A 27,375-nucleotide genomic window follows, 5' to 3' on the forward strand; every position below is an offset into this window, starting at 1 on the left:
ACATCACACACACACGAGAACCAATCACTAAGTGGCAGCAAAAGTTGTAAACATCAAACATTTGTTCCATAAAATTTCCCATAATTGTCTCACATATATAAATATTGAAGCTGTGTTTATTTGTATATCACATGTAAGTACCTGCTGTTGTGTGTGTGTGGCAGAAGATAATGGGACGGGTACATGAAATATGCAATCTAGCCAGGAGGTGGCGCTCTAAACCAAGCTGAGGTGAACTAGAGTAGTCTAAACTGAATCTTCATTAAGCCTTTTAGTTCAGTGCAGATTGAGAAATAGCTCTTTGTTGATTTATATCAAATAAACAATAATATTAATATTAATACAAAAAGAATGAATCGAATTTACAGTTGGATTACTTCTGTATTTAAAACATATATTCATGTAAAAACTCATGCAAGAGTCTATTTATTGATGCACGCACATGAATCATCATCTTTCCTTTTTTTTGCAAAATGTGAGGTTTATATTTGTTTATGTTTGTGTCTTCTCATCTTTCATTGTGTCCATCGAAAATCTGCAAAGCCACACGGATCATCAGGAGTGATTTTCTTTCCTCTTCCAAAAGAGGGCAGTAGAGTGTCATGTTGCGAGACTAGCAGGGGCCACAACTTCCTCACAGCTCTTGCTATAGTTTCCTTGACCACATCCTCCTCACGCTGACTCATTGGGACTAATTACAGTGTCCTTCATGAAAAGCAAAATGTAAATGATTAATCTGGTTTGTTCTCAAATTGATGCCAAAATGGCTGCAATGGGTAAGCGTTCACTAATTGGTCAAAACACACACACACACACACACACATGCACACACACACACACACACATACAGACACACACACACATACTCAAGTCTCTTTCTCCTCCTCCTCCCACCAGAGGCCTCAGTCTGCTTTATTCCTCCATCTCTTTTACACTGTTTCCTCTGTCTCTCGCTGTGAATTGACAGACCAATAAGCCTTTAATCCCTTTAATACAAACTTCCAACAGAATCACTTTTTAATTGCATAAAATAAACAGTGAACGCGTAACCAGATCTCCTCTCAGGATAGATTTAGTTCGGCTACAGACGACGGATTAAGTTGAAAAGTAAGCCTGCGAGTTATCTTGAGGGGTAGAAGAAAAAAAAAAAAAAAAAATGGATGAAAGAGCGGGCGAATAGCGCAGGATGTCACAATAATTCCTGTGCAGCGAGGAGTTAGCCAATGCATGAGGAGAATAATCATATGGAGATGATGGTGGTGGCTCTGTGATTAATGGGCCCATTTTCGTTGCACAGCTTGGATAGTGGGCCTACTTGGCCCCATTAGGAAATATGCCTACAGCCACCCGGTTCCTCTGTACCCAATTCATCAGGCAGATACGAGCAGCAGAAATGGTTTATTCTCCACATCTGTGAAATATGCAGCATGAAATATACGCAAACACATTCCTGGATCCCCTTTCATGGCACTTTTTTTGATGTGATCTATGCCGGTGACTATGTGGGACAGGATATCACGTCTGTGGTATTCAAAGTGAGATGCAGAGCAGAGACATGGCTGAGCTCCTATCTCTCATGATTGGATCTACCTGCGGTGGAGAATTGGCGACGGGAACATGCTTGTGTACTTCCTCCCCTGCTTGATCGACTACAGGGAGCGAGAGCGGCCAACGCTGGCCAGACAGCCGCAGAGACATGCCAGTCCCCCCCCCCCCCACCTTTTAGAGCGGTATGCAAATCCACTGTTAAATTTCATTTTTCTAATCCCTTTAATCAGAAACAGGGGAATAAAGCCAGCTGGTAGGAACCCATGTTAAGATGTAATTAAGCATCTGATTGAATTTCAGTGCATTCCAGAGTGTGTATGCCAAGGCAAAGGCAGGAGACGGAGGAGGGGGATAGAAGACGGACAGGGGGAGGGATGGGCACTTATACACCAGATTGAGAGTTGGGGTTGGCAGGGGGACATGTTGCCCAGCGATGGGGGACCGGGAGCTTGCGGCGGGCTTGGTATTTTCCAGCATGCTCCACTGCATGAGTGCACAGTGATCAGAGGCACATTTTTATACATTACCAGGAAGGCTCCCATGTCAATCATCTTCCTGCTGGCATCGGAATGGCTTTTTACTGCTTGAATCTCAACAGAAGGTCCCGGAAAAAATACAGACAAGTCGCCTCTATCAGCAAATATACGTGAAGAAGAGCAGTGCAGATGATGTGATGGCACATTGTTTGGCTGTTAAGTGAATTCTGACACGGCCTTCCCATTCTACATGGGTCTGCTATCACCACCCACTTGTCTTTTGGGGTCAGTGCTGATAGATTTACTGCACGCATATATTCTGCAGCTCACCTGGGAACTGGCCAAACATGAACACAACCTAATGCTGGTCTAGTTGAAAAAGGCACATGTGTACAAGAGAACGCACTTACACACACACACACACACACACACACACACACACACACACACACACACACACACACACACACACACACACACACACACACACACACACACACACACACACACACACAAGGGGTCTGTAATGAAATTCATTCATTCAAAATGTATTCACTCCCAGTAAGAGACAATATAAAACCTGGTCTGGGGAGAGAGAAGAGCTGTCACACCAGTTTAGTTGGGCTTGGATATAGAAAAGATCCATTACTGAGGCCTTTCATCACCACACAGCGCACGCTACCTGTGGGGCTCAGACACAGAGCATGAGATGAGGGGGGGGGGGGGGGGGGGCGGTGAAAAGAAGAAAGGCAGACAAAGACAGGTGACGGTCATGTGTGTGTGTGTCCTCCCACTGTCCTTTCCTAGTCATCCTTCACCCTTTGCACTGCGCTATGGCTGTGCCCAACGTCCATCTGCTGAACAAGCTGCCTGGTTAAGACCAAGACTTTACCATAATAACTACATCCATGCTACTGCACATTGTTAAACCAGCGTCGGCAGCCGAGGGGAATGCTGGTTGTTCTCTTCTGGAAGGGCGTCATGTGATAGGAGCCTGTTGAAGCAGCAAACGCAATGTCGTGACCGAAAAGACCCGATCACAAAGCAGTTGTGATTGGGTCTATGTCACCGATTCCAAAAATCTTTGTTTCTGCCCGTCCAGGCTAAAACACAGCAGCACAGTTTTCAAACTTAAACGAGGCCAGCAGCGTTTCCAGACTTCTCTCTTTTAGCGGCTCTAAAAATGTAGTAGTATGGATGAAGCCTTCAGGTTCCCCAAACAGCAGTTTACCCTTACTGGTCAAGAAAAGAATAGAAATGAGTTTCATCCTTTACCAAACCATTTCTAACCTTTAGAAATGTGTATTTTTAAGCTTCACCATCAAAATCATTACCCGATCTTGTATGGACTCCAATAAAATGACCATATCCCACTACAGATAAACTTACATTTACTTACAGCTGAATGTTCTACGGCAGCTCAACCACCTTTCAAAGATCATTTCCTTTTCGAGTAAATCAGCACATCCACACTATGACGTTTTATTACAAGCAACATGTTTTATCACGTTAATATTGTCTAAGAAGAATGAGTCTGTAACATCGAAAGACAACAACAACATAAAAACTTCTCTGTCACTATGCTGAGAGATTTAATGCCACATTTTCACAACCATGTACTGTATGTGTGCACAGAGACAGAAAGGCTCTTTGTCCACAAACCATGTGTGGAACTGTTATGTGTTTGTTTACAATTCACTGTTGCGGATCCGCAGCCTCTTTCCTGGAGACAAAAGGACGGAGCCGAGCAGTAGTTCAGAGAGAGGTGATGTATGATCAAACGTGAAAGCGGTATTGATTCTCTTCAATTGTGTTTGCTCCGTTTGCCACTATTAAATATGGATTCGGCGCAACTGCCATCTTGACTTTGTCTTGAAATTGACACTCTCTCTATAAAGGGCTATAGCTTTTTCAATAAAGCCCAGTGTCAAGAGAGATCGGCCTGACGCAGCCGGAGACTCCACGTTTGATTTGCTTCAGAGGCGGCAGGCAGCCGCTCTCAGGTTCAACCGCGTCAAGATCAACGGCATCAAACGCAGAGCGGATGACAGGAAAGCAGAGACAGGAAGTGGGGGATGTTACACTAAAAAGGACACTGGCTGCACTAACTTTTACTGAGGTTATTAATTCATTAGTCTGTGCACATGGTTCTGTTGTTTAATGACAAAAAGGTTATGAAAATAATGCCCAAAAGACCCTAAAAGACATGCCCCCCAAATAAACACCCAGTAAGTGAAAGAGATTAATCTGTGTTAGGTTTGTGTTGTGGTGCCGCCCCAATCCCCCAGTGACACTGAGCCTCTGTCTCCCGCCCACTCCTTAGTTACTGTTACTCAAAAACTGGCCTTCAGCTTCAGCGTTATCAGGAAGGATCTGCTCGTGGACAACAGAGATCAGACACAGACGCATTATCAAAGGGGAATTTGAGCAGTTTAAGCGTTTTGGTTTAAAAATAAATAACATAGCCTTTAGCGAAATAAACCATTTATTTTTTGTGTTAGTGCATTTACCAATGAAGTGAGCGTTAAGTGAGCATATTTATTCGACAACTGTATCCTGGGGTTACAGCACGTTGGACTGATTCCTCTAAAAAGGAGAACGATCTTGGAGAAATATGGCGGTGACCGTACAACAAATGCTCCCTGCAGCCTCCATAATGGCCAAACATCCCATTCACCGCTGTTCCTGCCTTTGTATGGAGATGAATAAATCTAAGGTGATGTCCATCTAATGCACTGTTTAAAGCCATTGCCTGTGACAAATTGCACATTACCGTGGATGCCGTGTCCTTGTGAAGCTGCTCCTACATTGTAGAATCTATTTGTTTGATTAATTAAAGAGTTTCTCTGACCATTAACGGCAATTTCAGCTGTAGGTGCAGCTCAGCAGAGGACCGCTGAATAAGGGAAGTAGGAAGCGGGAGATCTTTACAAGTGACAAGATGATAAACGTGCAAATAGTCAATCGCGTTTAAGGCACGACCCATGATCCAAATATAAACGTAAAGGTAGTTCTGGGATCACAATTAGAAAAACAGGACTGCGTTACCCAAACGTGGTGCTGCAGACACATTATGTCTATTTTAAGTGTTTTGGGTTTGGGGCTGTTTTTCGTAGCAAAGTCCAATTATGGAAAACTTTCCTGCTAATAACACAACAAACAATGTGGAAAGTTTTGTTTTTGTTTCTGTTGCACTTTAACGTAATTGCAAAGTAATAAAACTAAGAACACAAGAGACAGTAAGAAAAGTATATGCTAAAGGATAAAATGTAATTAAGTAAAAATAATGACTAAATGAAATACTGTGATAAAATCTGTGAAATATAAAAGCTTCATAATCTAAACAAGAACAGGAGCTATATGTTTTCATTGGAAATTTTTGAAATATACAAAATTGAATAAAACTGCATAAATCATACTCATGTGAGTGAATAAATAGGTATTTTTAATTTGATTTATCTTATTTCCTTTTACAAATTGAGCTGCAACTGTTGCCTTCATGTATGATCTCATAGTAAAAGCACTAAGAAATGCTCTATCCACATTTTGACCTTCAGATCAGTGTACAGAGACTCACAGATGTACCCACATTGAAATATGCGCGGACACACACACACACACACACACACTAGCAAGTATATACTCATACAGGTATGTTATCCCTACAAAGCTGGTCTCATTATTCTGTGTCCCCTGACATTTGAGCACCACAGAGAGCTCCCATATTAATCTCCAAATGTCTCCTGTTCGCTGCACACTCCCGCCCCTAATGACAGTTTTATCATAACTTATTATTGCCGCCCCAACCCTGGGCTGAAATTATGTTAATGCCGCATGTTGGGTGCGGAAAACATCTTTATGTGTTTCTTCGCGTTCGCTCAAGCGGGAATCTAATTCTGCTCTCCGACAGTCTGAATGAATCGGCTTGTTACGGGTTGAATAACGTCCGTGCGGTGGGAGACGGGCTCGGCCGGATGAAGGTTGAGAAGGCGAGACCCACTTAGTCAGGTGCCGCCTTATCGGATTGTATCCCCGCCTCATTCATTACCTTCCATCACGTCCCTCATTTGCAGTAAGCAATATCGTTACAGGATGATTTGCCTCAAACGTGGGGTTGAGGTAACATCTCGAGGCAGGAATAACTGCTTCAAGATTTGTAATTTGCACTGCGAGATAGGGCGCTAATAAAGCTTCAAATTCACTCTCACCCCCTCACCAAGCACGCTCTCTTTGTTTTGCCTCTGCCTCTTTGACACATCGAGGCAGGCGTCTGTGGAGAACAACACACAAACTCAGCTGGAAAAGGATTTCCGTGAACCCACGGCATCGTAATAGCTATTAATGTTTTACATGTGTCCACAGTTTCTGCTTGTGTCTGTTTGTCCGTCTCACCCGAGTCAGAGACATTTAATTTGTCTCTCATTCTGTCTTTCTGCTGCTCATACTCTCCATTCGTCTCTGTCTCTACCGCTCTCTGTCCCTCTTCTAACAGCCCCATTTGCAGTCATTGACACCAGACTCTTGCCATCCAATTTATTTAGGTAGTTAACTGAGCAGCCTCACTCACAGCCCGGCCTGATTTCCAATTACGCTGCGTTTTTCTGCCTATGAGAACGTCTGTGGCCTTGAGAAGCTCAAGCACCACTGCGGCTCGTCTAGATGTGCGAGAGCCTGCAACCCTCGAAGGCTACACCGAGATTATATGTTCAATACGAGCAGAGTTTGGATCTATACATACGTTTCTCTCCTGCTAGTTATCCGTCCTATCACTGCACTTGACAGCCATGCAGGGTTGGTTCTTGAGTACAGTCAACTCAGCCTCAATTTGACAACTTGGACCGGCTTAGTGAGAGCGAATGACTCTCACCCACTCCTGCCACCATGTGGTAAACCATTGGTGGGCACGTCTAACGTCTTAATGGTATCCCCTGAGCTGGAATCCCGGCCCCTGTAATTAGACACATTTCCCCTAACCACCGTTTCAGAGCATGCTGGCGTGGTCGAGAGTGTGAGTCCCAATAAATTAGCAGCTTGTGATGAAATTAAAAGGATCCTGGACCTATTTTGAAAACTAAGCCTCGAATCCCCATCATCCATCACTCGCAACGCATAGAGTCTGTTCACCCAGGGAGCCAAATACATTCAGACAAGAATGAAGAAGAAAGCTTGTGATGTGCAGTCTCTTGTTGACATTTAACAGTGCACACGCTTTCCTTTCTGAAAATGTCACTCCAAGAAATTAAAAGTTTCTGAATTTGTGCCCTTTGCCGTAAAGTTGGTGCTAAAAACACAAAGTGTTTTGGGGATAACGTTGGTCAGGTAGGACCAGAGAGAAAAGAGCATGATGCTAATCAGTGGCTAACAATTCCACACATACCTCTTGTGAAATTAAACTGGTTTGTAGCTGGTTTTGTTTGCTGCTGTGATAATAACAAGCATCTCAGTCTCCCTTCTCCCTTGTCTGCCAAAAAACGTGCATGCGATGGCGGATGGGGTTCAGTGGTGGGAGGGTGTGAGCTATCGGAGAAAAAGACAGAGGGATATAAAGAGAAACACCCAAGCGCCTGCTGTGGGGCGTTTCTCCCCTGGCGGCCGCATGGACATTGATTGTAAGACGGCTGAGGATCTACGCAGCAGCCTGCAGGCAGGGACAGATGGGCCGGTGCCGCTGGAGCACCAACTCTTCCTCTGCTGTCAGGGCCAGCCAATCCCAGACGGGATGGCAGAACTGGGGACATTGAATTATGAGCAATGCAAAACCACTGGCAAAGCAAGCTGGAGCATTTGTCATGATTTGGGTAGGTATATAAGGGAAATGGGTTTACAGAGCACTGACGGAGTGATAGAGAATAAACAAATAAATATACATCCAGTGAGACACCGAGGTTGATTCCCCCACATGTTCACAGAAATCCTGGACAAGGCAAGTCTACTGAGAGAGCACTCTAAGTTGTGTTTAAGCTTTTTTTCAATTTTTCAGGTGCGCTTGTTACATCTCTGTATTTCCCCTGTTTTCCAGGTCTGCCACAGTCGTAGCTTCTTTCTCTAAAAATAAACAAAGAATGGCCCCTCAGTCGGTAGTAGCTGGAGTGCTTCTCCTTGGCTCGAGGTCAGGGATTTTGTCCGCCAGGGATTCCGACTTCTACAGGCTTCTCAGTACTCTAATGGGGCACCGAGGGAGAAGAGGTTTCAGTCGGGGGGCTGTCCTGTGGCAAGCTTAATTGGGTATAAAGAGATGTAGCCCCCCTGTGCCCTCCACCTCGGGGTAAAACGTACGATATGTTTAAGTAAAGGCTCCTGACGTGGTGTGCAGGTTAAAGCTTGCTCCGCCTGGAAGGGGGTGATGGAGCTTGCCGGTGCGTTTGTATTCCTGAAGTGTGCAGGACATTACTCTCAGATGAACAGTTTTCAGTTTTTCCTGATGACCACGGTGGTGCACTTACGGCTCTGTTGGAATTACCCCGGTTTCAAGGGGAAACTGGCCTTTACATTGATGAATGGACTGGAACGTCACTGCTCTCCGCTTTCTTCAATTCCTTCTTTAAACAGATAAATCAAGTCAGAAGACACGGGATATGTAGCAGCACTGGGGGCACTTCCTTTTGGTACAGCCGAACATAAAACCTCCACACAAACAACAAACTCAGTGAAACAACCCAATAAAAAATGCAGATAAATCACTCGGAATCTGCAGGTCAATAGAATCGAACAATAAACGTCTTTTCCACCGTTCCTTCATCAGCGTTCAGAAAATATAGGGCGGCAGAGGAGATGTGGGGGGCGGGTGGGCTTCAGCATAGAGGGATGTGTTAATGTGTGCTAATACACTAAAAGCCATGAGGCCTTTTGCAGGTGATGGATTGTCACTACTAAATTAGTGTGTGTGTGACAGCTCCAGTGCTGCACTTTAGGTCAGGAGGAGAGACATCAGCTATGGCAGGTATAAAGAAGGATCTACAGGTTCAGTTTATTTATATTAGAAAAACATTGTTCCTGTATTTATAGATACATGGAGACAAGCATACAGCAGCAGTGACTTTTTCTGATACTGATTCATTACCTGAATTGATACGGTAATGTACTGATCACGTACTGATATTTATACCTAAATGAACTGCATTTATTCAAATGTTTTATCCAAAGAACTTAACAATATTCCTCCAATTCTCCAGTTAGTTTACAGGCTCACGCACAGATGAGCTACTACTGCACCAAAGAATCTTCACATGGATTGGTACCCTTGGAAGGTAAATATTGGCCAAAGTCATATTTAGGATTCAGCAGACTGGGTGAGTGCATTTCAACATTAGTATCCGAGTAATGATGTTTGATAAGATGAACAGTAAATCCGCTGGTCGATAAATCAGCCAATATGACCTTTTCACAGACGTCAGTATCAGCGTACACGTTTGATATGCACCGATTTGAAAACTTTTATTTTATAGAATAAACAACGCAGACAAGATGTGCAATAATGTTTACGTTGTACATACAAATGTTTATTTTTTGTTCATTCAAGTTCTATAAATGTGGTTGTATTCATTGCCTATTTTCAAAATGATAAATTTTTTGTATGTACTGTACATCAGCCAATACATATCGCTATCTGATTTGGAATCAGCCCATAAAATCATTTGGGCTCTAATGTTTTCACAGTTCAAGTTACTGAATCTGAAAAATACATTGATTTATGCACTGAAATGAAATTGCAAGTCTGGCAGTGGTGGTAATGAGGAGGAAACATCTTATTGTTGCTCTCATCTTCCATCACTGCTGATCAGCTGAAGAGGGCAAATCAAGCAGAGCAGTAAATGCTCTGTTAAATGAACTGACTGCTGAGGTAAGTCAGTTAGTGCAGAAACGGCAGAGATCAGATGAAATGTTGACACACTCATGTCTAGACATGGAAGTCTGTGTGTCCACTGTTTGCACTAGGGACAAGTGTCGTTCATAAATTGAAGACAATGTCCACCTGAGGCAGCAAGAGACAGACACCGTGGAAACAGCTGCAACTCAAACACAACGAGAATAGCACTTACTCAAAGGAGGGATTTAAATAAGTAGATTTCTTCTGTTTCATGTGAACGTCATATCGTGGACATGATCAAAACCAGGTTTATACTCATGTGTGCACGTAAACACACTCAATGAAACAGATAAAAGCAGATAGAGATGAGAGTAGATCAAATATAAAGCAATGACAGACTGAGAAAAAGAAAGAGCAGAGAAAAATGCAGTTTTCCTCAGAGATGTTATTTTGACACAAATACGGACGGCACATTTCCTTCCCCCATTATCTTTCCTCTCTCGTGAGACACATGTAGAGTATTTCTCAGCGCTGGGCCCAGCATAACCACATGACTGATGGTAAATCAATACTAAGCGGCCCAGTTTCCATTGAACATATGGCGGCAGAGCAGAAACATCTGGAAATGTCAAGACTCCTGAAAGCCTGAGCAGGTCGACAGGTACAAACACAATACACAGTAAATGTGGATGTATCGCTGATTGTAAAAAGCTGACTTGGCGAACACGTCACGGCCCCAGCAAAGAAAGTGATGAAATGGAATCAAACCGGTGTAAATCTTTACCGCAGATGCCTTTGGGGCTGATGCGGTAAAGCGGCGAGGGGGTCGTGTTTGACGGCACATGTCAGACATACTGAGGACATGTCACGCAGGAGTGATGTGAGCCCCGTCAGCTACTCCCTCGCACGCCGTCCCAGTGAGCTGCGTCAGCTACCTCACTATTGATTGTCAGGCTTCTTTGGGGAATTTGGTTTTGATTCCGTGGTCGAGGGAGAAGTAAAACCAATTCAATAAAGAAATCAGATGTATAAATAAGCAATGTTCTGCATGAGGGCGCCCAGGAATGACACAGTCACATAGTCACCTTGACATAACCCTGCAGCTCCCTCCCGGGGCAATCAGCCCTGACCGGCGCCGTAAAGCCTTGACGCACTGACACCGCTAATGACCATATGTGCTTTTAAATAGATAGAGAGCCAATGTCTTTCACCGGGTTCAGTCGGAGGGTCCTTTTTCCAGAATGCCAGAGAGATTTCTCCATCGATGTATATTGCTACTATAAAATTATAAGACAAGTGTTAAATCTGTCATTAAAGGGCTCATTAAAGTCTGTAATTGCTGAGCTGGATAACATTTGGTGCTGTTAAAAAGACAGTGTCCTGTCATTCATTATTGTTACTGTCACAAGGTACTAAGAATATGTACAGCCCTGTGCCAGGAGGCTCGGCACTGACAGGCGTCTTGTCCCTGAGTATAAATATCTAGAGAGGGAAACCTTTTTAATCAAGATGCTTATCATGTGTAAGACGAGAGACAGAAATCTGTGCCTCACCTGTACATCTTCAAGTTTCTGCAGAAACTTAATTGAAGATGACAAAAGGAGATTCAAATATATGATTCATTTATTCCTCCCACATGTTGCGACTCGCACTTTAAGGAGATTCGAGCGGCGTGAGTACACAGAGCAAGAAAATCCTTTCGGTTTTCTTATTCATTTCACTCAGCGGGTAAATCACACACGTCATCAAAGCTCATGAATAACTTTCTCTTTCAATTCACTTCTCTGGAATTCATTAGACTTTTTCCTCAAAAGTAGCAGAGTTAATAAAAACACAGGAGTGGAGGATTAAAGGACATCGTCTCAAATGGGAGTTCACAGTTAATACTGGGACTGAGGCCCGGTGGAGTGGGAGTCGAGTCTTATTCTCATCACTATGCTTCTCGCACGTCCGTTGCTGCTGCCGCTTGCTGGGTCAGGAAACATGAGCTCAGCACCTTGGCCTCTCCCTCAGACATGTAGAACGGCCATGTCAGCACACTCTGAGGACAGCCGCAACCACGCTCCACTGGTCCAGCATACAAAAATGTTTACCAAGCTTTACTGGGGATATGCAGAGTGAGTGCAATAAAGTGGGGATGCAATGATGTGACCACACCAATTCAGTACGAGGGGACGTTGGGGTTCTTTCACAGTTCTGCTTTGAGAGTTAAGTTCCAATCAGGCGCAGGTAAAGATGAGGCACGCTGTGAGTAACCTCCTCTCAGCCCACTCATCATCAAACACAGCTCTGATCAAGTGATTGGATGAGTGGTGGTGTGAATGGGTTGAAGCCTCTGAGAGCCTGGCCTCCCCAGTTTCCCTGCGCCGACAACCCAGGGCGGTCCGGACGGAGCGAGGGAGAGAGAGAAGCGAGGATGAGGCCAAAGATATTCGGAATGACAGTTCAACTGACAGCAAGATTAATGACCCAACACACAGAGCTCGGGGAGCAGCGGGGCTTTCCGATAAGACGCCCTGGACCCCCTCCCGCCACCTGGCTGCAATTCATGTAAATCGAAAGTCCTGCAGATTCCAGTGGCCAATTAATGAGCGGCCCCGGCGAACGATACTGTCCCTCACACCCTCTGTCCCCAGCAGCACTTCATCCAGAGAATCTGATACTGTATCGCAGACGGAGAGAAGAAAAAAGACCTGTCAGAGATTGTGAAGGGCAGTTATCTATGGTAATGTGCCGGCTTCAGTATGGGCGCGTGGAGAGGAATGCGCGAGTAACTCTGTGCATGTGCGCACGTCGGCGCGGTGCAATTTATGAGCAGTGCAGAGGTAAGTGTGCAGGTCGAAGGCCTCTTCAGCGCTGCTGTTCATATGGAAATGAGAAACAATGAAGTCAACACTGTCAACTTCACGTCTCTCAGCATTGTCATAGCAATAAAGGGCACGCGAGTTAATTCATTTCAGGCAGAACACTGAAGGCAGAATGGCGGAGAAATGATGTCACAAACATTGAAGGGAGGGTATTGTGCTTTTGTCAAGGTTTATATCCTCACAAATCTGTCACACAGAGACAACACGGGTCTTTAACCATTAATAACTGTCCACGCTGTCTATTTTCACATTAATTTATAACAATGCAATAGAGTATTAACAGCGTCGCCAAATCTCTGGGGCCAGATGCACAAATCCCATTGTGTACATTGAAGATGCCAGTGAAATATGCATAAGCAGCCTTTGCACCAAATGTGTAATCCCTTGCATACACATTGTTGTACATCTCGTTATCTTCTTACACCGCAGTCATTGTGAAATCATGCACATGTGCGGGAAACTCACTAACAACAGTTAGCCTTAGATGCATTTGGCCAATTTAACCATGTTTGGATATTAACCAGATTCATTCTGACCTTCATCCTGCACGGCAGCGTCCTCCAGCCCCGCCCCGGCAGCCGTTGTGTTGTTACACACAGCTATTCATGCATCAGCATGTTGTGAGCATATTGATCGATGACACAGGCAAATCAAATTCATGATCTGATTTGTGCTTTCATTTTAAAAATTACCGCAGTTTGACTGACATCTCCTAAGCTTTAAGAAAAGGGATTTTAGATTCATCTATAAATACTATTACACGCAGCTCAAGTCTCGAAACTGTCGTGACCGAGGATGTGCTCAAAAGGCCCCCGGATAAATAGTTTTCATATAATCCCCCTATTTGACACACTGGTATATTTGCCGCTGACCTCAGTTCACTTGTAAAATCCCACGCATGCATGGTGTGAAGCACATTTAGAAGACCACACAGCTCGTTCCTATAGGAGACGACCGCAGCTTTTAAAGTTTGTCTGAAAACAATACTCACGTGTCCATATGATACATTAACAGTGTTATCACATGCTGTGTTTGTTCCTCTGCTTTGTATTGAGGCTGAAAAAATCTGGACAAAAGACAAAATTCACAATTTGCATCCTTGACGAAATTACTTGAGCTAATACGAGTCTTCAGAAGTCCCAGTTCGTCAAAAACAAGTGGGTTAGAGTCTTTTTTATACAAATGTCAGTATTTTATTTCACTGTTTCTCATGGCGGCTCTGCAGCTTCCAGTGACACACAAGGGAGGGATTTAATTATGTAAAATTTGTATTTTTATGAAATATCTGCTTGATTTGTTGAGTAATTAAAACTGCTGAAACCTCACATTGACTTCTGCTGAAGTTTAGAAAGTGTCTTTGCACGGAGAAGGGACTGCAGATTTTGTCGTCCATCACTTAAATTGGATTCGATTAGGAATGGATCTTTTCACAGCGAGTATAGACAAGTGGAACAATTACAGCGACCACTATCTCATTGGCTTTGCTATATGAGCTTTGGAGTGTTGTAGTAAGAGCTACGGAAAGATTTGAAGATATGTTTTGATGAAGAGAACATCATAGAAACGATTTTGTACCTTTTGCAGACAAGATGAGACGTATTTGATGTTTCTCCTTCAACATTTAAATACATGCTGACAAATGTGTAGATTTCAACAACCTTCAACAACTACCGGAACAACAGCAAGTTACTATCAAATCCATTCTGGCATAAAAAACTGTGACTAATACTAATGTTATACCAATAAAATTGGCGTGAAGGATATATCAATATATCGTTTTGAATAGCTGCCGCTCACGGGGCACTGTAACCTTCAAGCTCCACTTTGTGCAGTCGACTCCGCGGAGCTGATAAAAGCAAACGCTGAATACACAGCCGCAGTTGTGCACCAAAGCCTGAAGGTGTGACAGACACAGGCAATAAAACTCGGCAAAGAGCGGCAAGACGGTGGAGGCAGCCCCATTCCCGCTCACCCTTACCCACGAAGACATGACATTAATATGAGATGGAGAGAGACGGGGAGAGAGGGGGGGAGGTGCATCATATGGATTCGGAACGAAAAGGATCGGAACAGAAAAAAACGACACTTGATATAAGTCAGCTGAATGCAGGTTCTACCAGCATCAGCGCCATCACCATCAAGCTGTCTATACAGACAAATGTCTACACAAACTGAATTTACAAGGAGTACATGCCGGTGTGTGTGTGTGTCGTGCACCTGCGTCCGACAAAGTGCATGTGGGTTGCTCCCTTCTCCTGCATGTTGTGGCCCAGCTCCGTGTGTTTAACCCCCCACACTTGGCCCCGCCATATCCAGGCAATCACATGACAGAGGCCAACGTCCTCTCAGCATCCTTGAGCGCCTGCGATGAGCGCCCAGCCGGTGACTGATCACCCGCCCGTTCCTTCTCGTCAGCACTTCTCGCTCGCCGTCAATGCTCCTCAGTAATAAAACCAATGTCATCCCGCTCCTCGTGAAGTTCACGTGCCGAGATAAGGCTGGAAAATCTGCCAATGGCTTTTTGTTCCAAATTAATTTCCCATTGTCTTTGTGTACACCGTTTCCTGGGCGGCATTTAGTGCTGACAGCGAGCTAATCTCCCGTTTCTTCCTTCATTAGGGAAATTTGCTGCTTTAGAGCAATTTTCTCTTTGGAAGCGTGTGTGTGTATATGTGTGTGTTCCTAAATGGAAATAATTGATCAGGTGAGCTTGTTCTGGAGCAACAGGGGCCCCTCTTTCGTTAATTAAAGCTGCATGAGGCTGACGTAAACATTAGGGAAATGGGGTTGTACATCAGGCTTATGACCCAGACATGAAGTGCTGGGACTTTGTTCAGGGAAATATCTCAGAGCCCATCAAACAAAAAGCTTTGCTAGCGCTAAGTACACCTCGTCTGTCAACCTCAAACTCTGCAGGAGAGGAAAATGGGATCCTTATACTCGTAATCGAATTATGATAAAAAAAAAGAAAAATAGTGGTCAAATACTGAGGGAAATGGAATAAAGGTTTTGGTAATATCTGGCCATGTAAGTTGGAGCTGTGACAGGCCCATTTTCTTATAATCTTACTTATATCTTTCTGCTTTATTATATATCAAAACAGGAAAATTCCTCAAGTCTAGGCGGGAATCCTATCTTCCAATGTCCCCGAACGTTTCTTATCCAAATCATAACGTGTGCAGCGACGACGACGGCAGCAGCAGCGTGCTGGAACTGGGCTGGGAGAGCCTGGAGAGATTATGAAGGGCGCAGGTGGGACAACAACATTTAGAGGAGATAAGGAAAACTCATAAAAAATAGCAGTGTTTCATTTCCTAAAAACACAATCGATGCCAGGGGCTGCGTGACAGACTGCTATCAGCTGGTGTGTGGAGTCAAAGCTCGGTTATCGTTTCTGTGAATGGGAAGGTAAACCAGGAGCACGTAGGTATACTGCAGCTGGTAGGTTGATGCAAAGAAACTTATTGTGTGGAAACCTAAAGACTTTAGTTAAACAATGTGGAAGTTAAGCTCAAATGTAGACAAACTTTTGGTTTAGTTCAGTTGCTGCATCCTGTTCCTGATTTTAAGACTTCTTTAAGACTTGGAGACATTTTTCTCTGCATGTACCTGACCTTCTGCTTTCGAAGCACAGAGCATTTAAATATTTCATAACGAAAACATTTAAGTTTCGGCGTTGAGAAGTCTCTACAGCACAGTGTACAGTCGTCTACCTGCATAGAGCTTTACAGTGCAACCACACAGATGCTTTGATTGTAAAACCTATTGAACCCCCTGGAAAAGTTCATATTTTATTAATCTAAAACATGTAGAATCTGTTTTGTTTTTTTTAAATCACTGTTGCAACCAATCGGTTTTTAAGACCACAATTAGTTAAATGGACGATAAAACATGAAAACTTTGCACTTTTATTGATAATGTGCATCGACTCTTGAGCCTGGACAGCAATTTCCCCACATTGTGGAGAATTATGAAGTACTTCATTTCCCAAAGGATGTGTTTCTGTGCATTGATTTTTTATTTTTTTTTTGCAGGGAGCTCATTACATTTATATCATGAAGAAATGACTGCAGCAGAAAACAACTACGTGCTTCAGTTTAATCAAATCGAACGCAAATGGGTGTTTGCCACGTTGTCACTGAGAGAACGGAGACACAAAGTTTGATCCTTCTCAACTTTTAAACAGAATCACATCACGAACAATATTATGTGTCTTTAAAACACAGTGCAGTGAAGGAGCGTGTTCTCTTTCTTGTTGAATTGGCGAGACATCTCATTATTTATAAGTGGTAGCTTCATTTATAGAAATATATAATCTTTAGTCTATATAGTTGTGTGGATGTTTGTGCATCATTATACAGCTTCAGACTTTCTTGGGAGCAATGATGTCAATATATTGGACTATTTCAAACAATAATGAAATATCACGCAGATATTTTTACCACGCTTCATAAATGGACACTGAGGAAGGGCACTACAGGTGGATTTAACCCCTTGGGTTGAATGCTGCAGTTTACACTTGAATAAGAAGCGAGACCTCCTTCCTCCTCTCCTCTTCCTCATCGATTGTCTGCATGTCTGCCTCCGTGTCTCAGAGCAGCAGAAGCCAAAGTGATGGAGACAAAAGGCGGTTTGGGTATTAATTCAGCGCTCACGTCTTCTTTCAGGATCCTTTCACATGCAAAACGTCCGGCTGCGCACTGGGCAGAAGGGGACGCTGACAATTACAGCCTCACATTGAGACACCGTTGGAGACTGACTCTTCAGACTGATTGACAAATGAAAGGGCTGAAATAGATTCCATTTAAAACGGCCACTTGCCAGAATAGCGGGATCATCTCCAAGGCCTTGTCTCAAATGGGAAAAAGGAAAAAAGATGAGCGTGCATGGGAAATTGAGCTCACAATTCAGTGCTTTACAAAGGCCGTTTAGGCTACATGCATGGAACACCCAGTGGTGCTGCAGATCCTTTAAAGCTCAGATTCAATGGAACATCAAGATAGAGCGGCGACTGTCAGGGGAGGTGCGGATTTGCATCCAACTGTTCTCTCCCCTCAATCTAAAAACTTTTCATAGTGACTAATCCACTGCCATGCACATACACAGATGAGCATAAGGGGGTGCACACAGACATACACTGATTAACCCAAATTGCCTTGTTTATAAAGTGAAAAATCAACAGATATGTCTGGGAGATCTCTGCTTGTGATTTCTGCAGAGACAAGCAGAGACGTTCATTGTCCTGCCAAGCACGCAGACGCATAGATTTCCAATCATGGATGTTGCTCAATTTGTCTGCTCGTCCCTCGGTGTACGCAATCTACACAGATGAGCCCGGAATCCAAATCAACAGTTTGTGGAGATGCGTGCGGGACGTGTGCCTCATCACACATAACACCAGAATGACATGTGTGTTGGAAATGACAATGTTTTCTCGCTGTGGTTCTTTTTAAACTCACATTTTCATGCATTTATGACAAAATGAAATGATATTGGACTCATAAAACAACAACAAAGACATGCAGACGAGTGTTTCAGTGACATAAACATGTCTTGAAGGAAACGGTGTAGTCGAGGCAAAAGTAATATTACTGTGAACCTCAATCACTGGAGTCAAAGAACCAGAAAATAACAAAATATACAAAAGATAGAAACGGTGGTTTTATGTGTTGAAGGGCTGGATTATCACGATTGTTTGTGTTCGCCTGAACTTTGCCCCTCATGATGTGCGGCTCGAAAAGCTAAAAGGCCAGAAAGCTTCCACAGTGGCATTGCAAAATATCTAAAAAGAGCCACAACCAGTAAAATAACAGGAATTATCCATTAATAAACATGAACAAAGACACATCCAAAGTAATATCAGTCCTTCTGTTAAGTGCACGAGAGGCATGGTAGCCACAGTAGACACAACACAGGTATAAATAACAAGTACTTGTGTGTGAGAGCACAAACAGCTGCAGGGCAGTTCTGCGCGCTGCTGCAGGAGCACAAACAGGTTCTTTAATGGAGAGAGGGATGTGAGGAGAAATTCATTTCTGAGATGACACTCTCCCGCAGCCCCACAGCACAAACCCTGGGAGAGGGGAAAGCTGCGGCTCGGAGGATGGGGGAGTGGGGAGTGGGGAGTGTGTGTGTGTGTGTGTGGGGGGGGGGGTTATGCTGGATGCATGTGCGAGGGGTGGGAGAGAGGCAGATTCAGGTATGGGGTGAAAAGATGCTGAGGTGCCCCGTGTCATGTCTCTATGGAAATCAATAAACTCTGCTGCATGCACAACAAACCATAATACCGCATGCTTACAAGTGCACGCACCCACACACACACCCACACACACACACACACAGCACAGCGAAGGAGGAGGTAAAAACATTGCAGCTATACTGTGTTGTTATCCGTTCCAATATTGATTGATTTAAAGTGTATTTCTTTTCATTCAAATTAATACAAAGAAATATTTATCATTAAAATATTGATTCAAGCCAATCAGTGTATCAATGTTCAACAGAAAAAAATATCTTATTGCTGCTTGAAGGATTTTCTGTGTTAGATTAATAAACGCAGCAGAGGTTCCCAGACTTTGAGTCAGAGGTTGAAGGTGCATGTGAAGCTGGTGACTATTGGATTAGTCAACATATTTTATGATGACCTTACAGCTCTATTGCCAATGACTAACACACTCTTGTGGGGTCAAAACATCAGATAGTAAAGTTTCTTTCCCAATTTTATTAGAGTTCATCTTGATGTCTTGTTTCTTTCTAACTGCACGTCCATTACAGGACGTGCAGCTGGTCCTGAATCTCACCTTCCCCTTGGGCTCGGTTATAGATTCTGCTTCAACAGTGACAAGTAACGAGAGTCAAGGTGAAGTCGCACCGGACACACATGAAGCTGTAACTGCAGGCGTGGAATAAAGAAACTGAAGCTCAGGACATCAAATTTCAAGCCTGAGAGCAAAATATAAGAGGAAAAAAACAAAGCTGTGCATGCTGTGTGAAAGACACACAAACACACACATTCATGGGAAAAAGAGAAAAGGCTGGAGAATAAAAAGGAGGAGAATAATAACACAACAAATGCCCAAACCTCCTGGAGCAGATTTTTCATCATTAAATGATGGCCTGAGGGCGGAGGGAGTGTGATGAGGAAACACTGGCTTGTGCCCTGCTCTGTAATTAAATGGCGGCCGGATGGAGTGAGAGGCAGGGAGATGATAAACACTGGGCTGCGTGCCCCGGGACAGACGCATATTGTCAGATGCTTTAAACAATAACATTATCTGTGAGCAGAGCTGCTGTTTTTAAACAGAAACAGAGATGGCAGAGAGACTTCTTCTGTTTTTTAATGGAATCACAACAGCCCCTATTAAAAATGTAAAATAAATCTAAAGAGAATAAGGTTGACAAATATGCAAAAAAAGATAATGTTGAATATAAATGATTTGAAATATGCTTGGTGAAACAAGTAATGACATGAGCAGATTTAAAGGAGGTATCAGATACAAATCTATAAAGGAAGCCTCATGGTAAAACCTTAAAAACAATAAATTACTGTACATGGACGTCCATCCTTCCATTATCTGTAGTGCTTCTCCTTTTTGAGGGGAGCAGGAGCCAGCTGACATTGAGTGAGAGGTGGGAAACACCCGGGACACGTCACCAGTGTATCGCAGAGCCGACACACAAACTATTCACACTCACATCTACAATAAATATAGAGTTGTCAGTCTTTGGACTGTGGGAGGAAGCCAGACTACCAGAGAAAAACCCACGCAAACATGGCGAGAACATGCAAACTCCACACAGAAAGACCCCTGCCAAGTTTCAAACTGAACTGGGAGCTGTGTTACTGGGAGGCGGCACCACTAAAACGACATGGGAAGAAATGTTCCTTTTTTTTTTTCAAGTTCAGCAACAGAAAAAACAAATCTCATGTATCTGAGTAAAACTGTGACAACAGCGCAACATAGTTTATTAGTAGATCTGAGATCAATGGAGTTTTTCTCCACAGGAATCTTCTCCAATGACACATTACTGGTCCAACACAATAACACCTCTCAAGAATGTTTTTCTGTAAAATGAATAAAATCATGTAAAAGTATGACAACAGTATGAATATGTATGAGTGTTCACAGCATAGTACATGATATGAATAGTAGCATGGAAACAGCGGAATGTAACTTAACTACATGAGGTTTTTTGGTGAGTTATTAGAGATATTTTACTTATGCCTACAATCACATTGCCTCAAGGCCAGGCTGCTAGCGATTCAAAAAAAAAAAAAGAGCAAAAAAAAAAAACTCCAATAGTTAATCTTTTCCATCTTCTGTCCTGCCACAAATGTGGAGTGTACACATCCGCTCAGAGAACAGACATTATCTGCATCCACACATCAACGAGCACAAGAGATCTCCTGACTTTGGATTCAAGGCTTTTCTGTGCAAAGCCCCAATAATGACTTTGGCTCCAGAGTAAACGACTGCATGAACACACCTTGTTGTGATTCCATTGAAGACAAAAGCAAACACTTTGCTCCCTGAACACAAATACTATCATACATCATACTTATAATGGAGGTGTTGGGACAGATTGAATCCCCCCCACACACACACAACTAATAATGTAGCCTTGAACACACAATAAAAGGAGCTGATATGGTGTATGGGAAAAAAGGGTGAAAGGGGAAATAATGCATGGACTAACAACTGGGACAAGCACACGAGCAGTTTTAACTTGACAAGGCTCCGATTGGTTTGCTCTGATGAATCAGTCTGGACAGTGTTCAGAGAAAAAAGGTTTAGTAAAGGTTTTTCCTTGACAAAGCTTTTTTAATATGTCTTAATGGAATGAATGGTGTCATGAAATTATATCGTTCCAGCCTTCAATCCTTTCCCTTCTCCAATAATGGCACCATCTCCCTTGTGAAAGAAGAGTAAAAAAAGCAGCGGTGAAATGAGGATTTTTCACCTGAATACAATTACGGGACATTCTGCAGAGTGCTGCATAAAGCAATCAGAGATCCCTCCTGAAAGTTGGCAAGGACGAAAATACTTTGTTTTTAATGCTTGAATATTTTATTTTGACATTTCATTGGTAAAAAGCTTTTGTCTGCCCTTTGCCAAGCGGAGATTGTTGTATCGCTGCCAGTCAGGTTTCCAATTCTCTCAACGGGGATTGAAGATGAGTACAGTCATCCCTGAAAAATGGCTGTGACTCCACGAAGTCGTGTGGCCGATGCCAAAGTAGCCCGCTTCATTTTTCTGCCTTTATTTTCAAATTAGATCCGACATCGGGAACGACCTTCACGTCTCATCGAAAGCCAAAATGCTGACGAGGTTGCATCTGAGAAAAAAAGGCCAGTGATCAAGATTTATGGAGTGAGGCTTCATTGTGCAAAGAGTGATACGCGTCTCATCAGCAGTGAAATGAAATGTCAAATTAGTTTATGCGGGTGCGTATGTGTGTGTAGCTGTGTGTGCACAACAGTGAGAGACAAATAGACACGAGAATCTGCCATCAGATGAGACCCTGAGTGGGAGAACGCGAGGAAAGTGTGAGTGTTAAATATGGTGCTTATGGTGCAGACGACTAATAAGGAGAGCGTCAGCAGGACATCTATTCTCCTCCGGGCTCCTCTTGGCAGTACCTGTTATAAACTTCCTCTGCCGTCTTGCACAATTGGTTCTGTAATTTAAAAAGGTCAGCATGGCTCCTGTGTAATTCAATACTCTCATGGTGCTGTATTAACCACATATTTAATCACCTTTGGGGTGGCGAGCAGGCTGAATACCGAATGTAAAGGGAATATATGGAACCCACGGTACAACACAGGCCTGGCTCTTCCACCTGATATATACTTATATATATATGACTCACTTCATGTGGAGGGTGAACACTTTATGCTCGAGTATAGCAACAAAAAAAAAGAAGAGCCATCTGGAAAAGTGAGTGTTTTCAACGAGGAGTTCATCTGTGAGAGTTTGTTTTAATTTGTTTGCGCAGAGGAAGAAAGATGAGTAAATCTAATTTGGTCAAGTTGCACTGTGGCTATGACAGATCCAATATCTGGTGTTATGGCGTCGGGTTGTCTGGACAAATCGAATCAAAGGGCAGGTTCGCCGATGAAGGCGCATCAGCGGAATGAAGAAAACAAGATTAACTATCGTGACACTTTCACACATAAATATTGCATGTGTCAGTCAGTCTCAGACGCTCTGTGGGTCTGCAAACGCTGTCGAGATAAATTACATCAAACCTCACAATCCAGCGAATGTAAGAACACAAAATCAGTGATGCAAAGCAGAAATTTTAAGTTAAAGCTAATACTAAACAAACATTATACGGCTCTGTCATCCTCCCCCAACACAACCCACCTCTAAAATTATATGAGGCGCCTGTTGCACAGAGGCTGGTGGAGCAATATGGAAAATTAATGATCAGGAGGTAAATTACAGTGAACAGACAACCTCTTTATCTTTATAATTCTGGTACAATAAACGTGCGCCTGCTTAGCTGAGCAGATGATAGAGGATTCAGTGCAAAGTGAAGAAAAGATTTATGAATAGAATTGTCAGTAGATATCAGCTGCCACCACTTCAGAGAGTGTGTATGTCCAATCTTTTTTAAAACAAGCAAACTAAATACATTTACAACACTGGATACAATATATGCACATGGTCATATGAACGCAGCTTTAATATTTTACTTTTACAGTGTTTTAAAGTTTTAACAGAGTTTATGCAAACTTAATTTTTTTTTAATATTAATCAGTTATCTGCTGTGATTGTGAAATATTCAGATATTCTAAATTTTCTAGAGTTATCTTTGTGTCGGCATGTTTTTGTTTGCTTACATACAGTATATGCCATGATCACACATCATTTAGCTCTATACTGTCACACTGATTCATCTAAAAACAACGTCCATACAGATCAGCATTCAGCTCCATATCAAAATAAAATCTGTCCACACTAACACACTTCAAAATGTATATCATATATGATAATTCATGTATGCTGGTCATGTATATGCTGATGTAAACAGGAACTATCCACTGCAGTTGGTTGCTTGTTGGTTACTGAAAGTAACAGATCAGCGTAAACTGGTCAGACAACAGAACAAACAGATTTAGAGGTTGTCTGATAGAAAATACAGAGCAACATTTTAAAGAGCTATCAGGAGTATTATACATCTCCAGACGACACAGAACCCAGACAAGGTTGAATCACAAAAAGGTTTGAGGAATGAAACATCGTGACTGACGGGACTCAAAGTAAACATTGCGTATCTGCATCATTGTTTTCAAAAGTCTCAGTTTCTTCCAGACTAAAATGCAACCCTGGAGTTTTCAAACTAAAATTGGACGATCACATCCAAAAGTTTCCATTTGAGGGATTTAAAAACTGGAGGCCATGAGTGCAGCAAAAGACAGATTGGAATTTGTCTCTGCTGCCTCACCAGAACACAGACAAGACAGAATACACACACACTCAAAATACATCAGAGTATGAAACACAAGTAACATCCAACCCTAAAATAAATGTTATAATAAATAAGCCAAATGTTAAAATGAATAAAAGCTCAACAAATAAAATGAATAGATAAGACGCTAGAAAAGTATGTTTCCTTCAAACTCACATAAAAGTGCTTGAAAGTCAGAAAAACTCCACTAGTCCCATCCATCACCCTAACCTCCTCATTCTTATCATTGCTTTTGGGAACTGCCAGTGTTTACTGCGGAGACAAATTAAAAGAGCTGTCAGTCAGCAAGAATGCAAAGAAATAAAACCAAAGTGATGCCTTGACACTTCTCTCTCTCACTGAAAGACATCGGGAGATAGAAGGCACGCGGCCCGGGCGGAATTCGGATTTCCCCCCACATCTAGATGTTTATGACAGTTTCTCCTCTGTGCTGACACATCTGCAGAAAGCACAACTCATGACTCAGATCTGACATCCCTCTCTGGTCCGGGCGAACTGTCACTGAAGCTTAACACCTCGCTCGAGGCATCGAGAGCCTTACATAAGAGGGAATATCTATTTTTTAAATCTTTGTTCCCGACGCCGATACACGTGCAGATACTGTACGTCACTCTGCCGTTATGATTCTGACGGATGTCACCTTGTATCTTGTTATCTCAGTTGGAACTGGAGCAGAATATGAGCAGGAAGTGTTATGGATAAGAGAAGACCTGGGTTATTATAGCTCTGTGATGCCATCGGAGTGTTAAGCAGAAGTGTCAACTCACCACAGGCTGAATTCAATCCTAATAACTGCTGCCAGTCACAGACCCCGCTCCACGGGTGATATTAAAAGCATTTTTGCCGAGCTAGTGATCCCTCACCCGTGCACACGAATACTCACAAACTCACGGGAATGCACGCACACACACACACACGCACACTATTAAATCAGAGTCGAGCGAGCCCCACCCTGCCCCCTGCTTGACATGTAAATTGCCTCCAAGATAGTGTTGGCAAAAGACAATACGAAGAGAAAGAAGGTGGTGCCCATGAACATGGTCAAAGAAAATGAATGAGAGGTGAAAGGCAATAGAAGGAGCCAGAATAAGTAATAACAGAAAGCAGTGGGTGTGAAATGCTCTGCTAAGCAGGGCTGCGTGGACCCGTCATCCAGTCTGATGGGAGCTGGGTGGAAAAGGAGTGAAATCAACAAGGTGTAACTGATACGACCGCCGATTGTGGTGACATTAAAAATCCTGTACGTGATTCTCTCATCTAGGACGGGGAGACGTGGAGAAAATTCTCGAAAACTATTTCTTGAAAAGTCAAACTGAGCCATAAAAGAAATGATACCTGTATCTCAAAAGATCTGAGCAAGATATGAAATTGTGTATTAATCAAGACAGATGAGAAAAAGAATCAGACTAGAAAGCTGATTAAAAAGCGCAGCTCATTTCCACACGAGAGAGCACAATGACATGTTGCTTTTGGAAAATGCATAATCTGATCTAATTAAAATAATAAAAAGCCATTTAGAGTATTTAGCTACATTTACCAAGTGTTGGTGCATTTCTGCACATCTAATATAACTTCTATTGTAGCTCAATGTTTCAGATACGGTGGAGGCATCGAATTCTCAGGAAATGGCCTGAATAGTTTGAGATTTTTAGAAAGTGTAGGTACCACCACTGAGATGATTACTGTTTATTAGTGCAATATCAATACAAGTCAAAACACAAGCTCAAACAAGAAGCAGAGTTGTATACACACAACTCTGACAAAACTGGATATGACTCGATCACAGCCTTTAAACTAACGTGAAATTTTCATTTTGACCTACTATGCCCCATTTTTTATATCCTTGTATCGATAGCTAGAACTATCAACCTCAAGAGATGTGCATCAGCAACAAACTACTCTGACCCGTCCTCCCTCAGACTGGTGATCGGTCTCAGAAAATGATTTATCACAGGGATGGTGGTAAACCCTATAACCCTAAAAGACTATAAAACCATATGTGCTGATGTTCGCATTAACAACACAACAATCTTGGTGCCAACTTACTTATATAACTCCTCAAACTTTGAGGTTTATAGTTACTTAGCAACAATAAATCACTAGAACCAGACCAAAGGTGTCAAGCTTGTAAGAGTCAGACAATCACACAGACTCGCTCACAATCCATGATGATGGAGCCGGAGCATGAAGTCTTTATCACAGATGAGAGGACATGCTGAGCAATATGAAATGTCTTACCTGGGACTATAGGAAGCTCTTGTCCCCGGGCCATTCCAAGCAGGAGCATTATGAAGAGGGGTGTCACCCCTGACCACGCACCACGCATCGTGCTGCTCACTGTCCTGGCATCACTGGGCGTCAATCTGGGGAAAGACATTAAAACATTTAAAGGGCGGTCATGTTGGTGGAATATCCCTCTGTCTGCTGGGTTAGAAAATTAATAAGAAATATCCAAATTTGATTTTTTTGGTGCAAAACCGATGAAATACAGTACCAGGAGAAAAACGATTACTACAGCAGCATGAACACAATAGCGAAAACATCCCATAACAACAGTTTAAAGCATTACTGAACAGGCAGACAGAACTAAATTCTCTATTGACTCCCTTTACTTTGTAATGATATGGCAGATGAATCCATAATTTGTAATTCTTACAGAGTTTAGAGATGATTGTGAATCGACTTTTCCTCTGCTGCCGAACTTCTTTGTTTACACGCACTCATGCATGCACACCCCCCCCCCCCCCCCCCCCACACACACACACACACACACACACACACACACACACACACACACACACACACACACACACACACACACACACACACACACACACACACACACACACACACACAACACCAATGCCTCTGTGTCAAATTGATTTCAGACAGGTGAGACAACGGCGTCAGAGTTTAGTGGGGTGTGTGAGACGATGCCGCGGCGCTGACATCACCTGCGCACAGTGACAGGGACCGTCTGTAGCCTGGAAATAAATCGGAGGATTCTCCGCATCAGCCATCTGTGGAACAACCTGTTCACCCTTGTTTGATTACATCCAGCAGGCCAGGCAGGCTCGGCTGCTCCGTCTCCTGCTCCGTCTCCGTACATCTCTCTCTCTCTCTTTCACACTTTCCTCTCTGCACCGCTATGCACTCTGATTTTCTCTTTGCAGCCCTTTTTCCCAGGCATGACATACTCCGA

General features: G+C 43.0%; 1 protein-coding gene across 1 annotated transcript in view; it reads right to left on the reverse strand.

Moving 5' to 3' along the window:
* robo1 (roundabout, axon guidance receptor, homolog 1 (Drosophila)) overlaps window positions 1-27,375 on the reverse strand; it is a 211,041-nt gene that overhangs the window by 164,909 nt on the left and 18,757 nt on the right. The window contains exon 2 of the mRNA XM_034604195.1: window positions 26,412-26,536. Coding sequence (XP_034460086.1) covers window positions 26,412-26,499 — 88 coding nt within the window. The 5' untranslated portion in view covers window positions 26,500-26,536. The remainder of the gene's footprint in view (window positions 1-26,411; window positions 26,537-27,375) is intronic.

The sequence above is a fragment of the Hippoglossus hippoglossus genome, chromosome 13, assembly GCF_009819705.1.
Source record: "Hippoglossus hippoglossus isolate fHipHip1 chromosome 13, fHipHip1.pri, whole genome shotgun sequence".
Taxonomy (NCBI): Eukaryota; Metazoa; Chordata; class Actinopteri; order Pleuronectiformes; family Pleuronectidae; genus Hippoglossus; species Hippoglossus hippoglossus.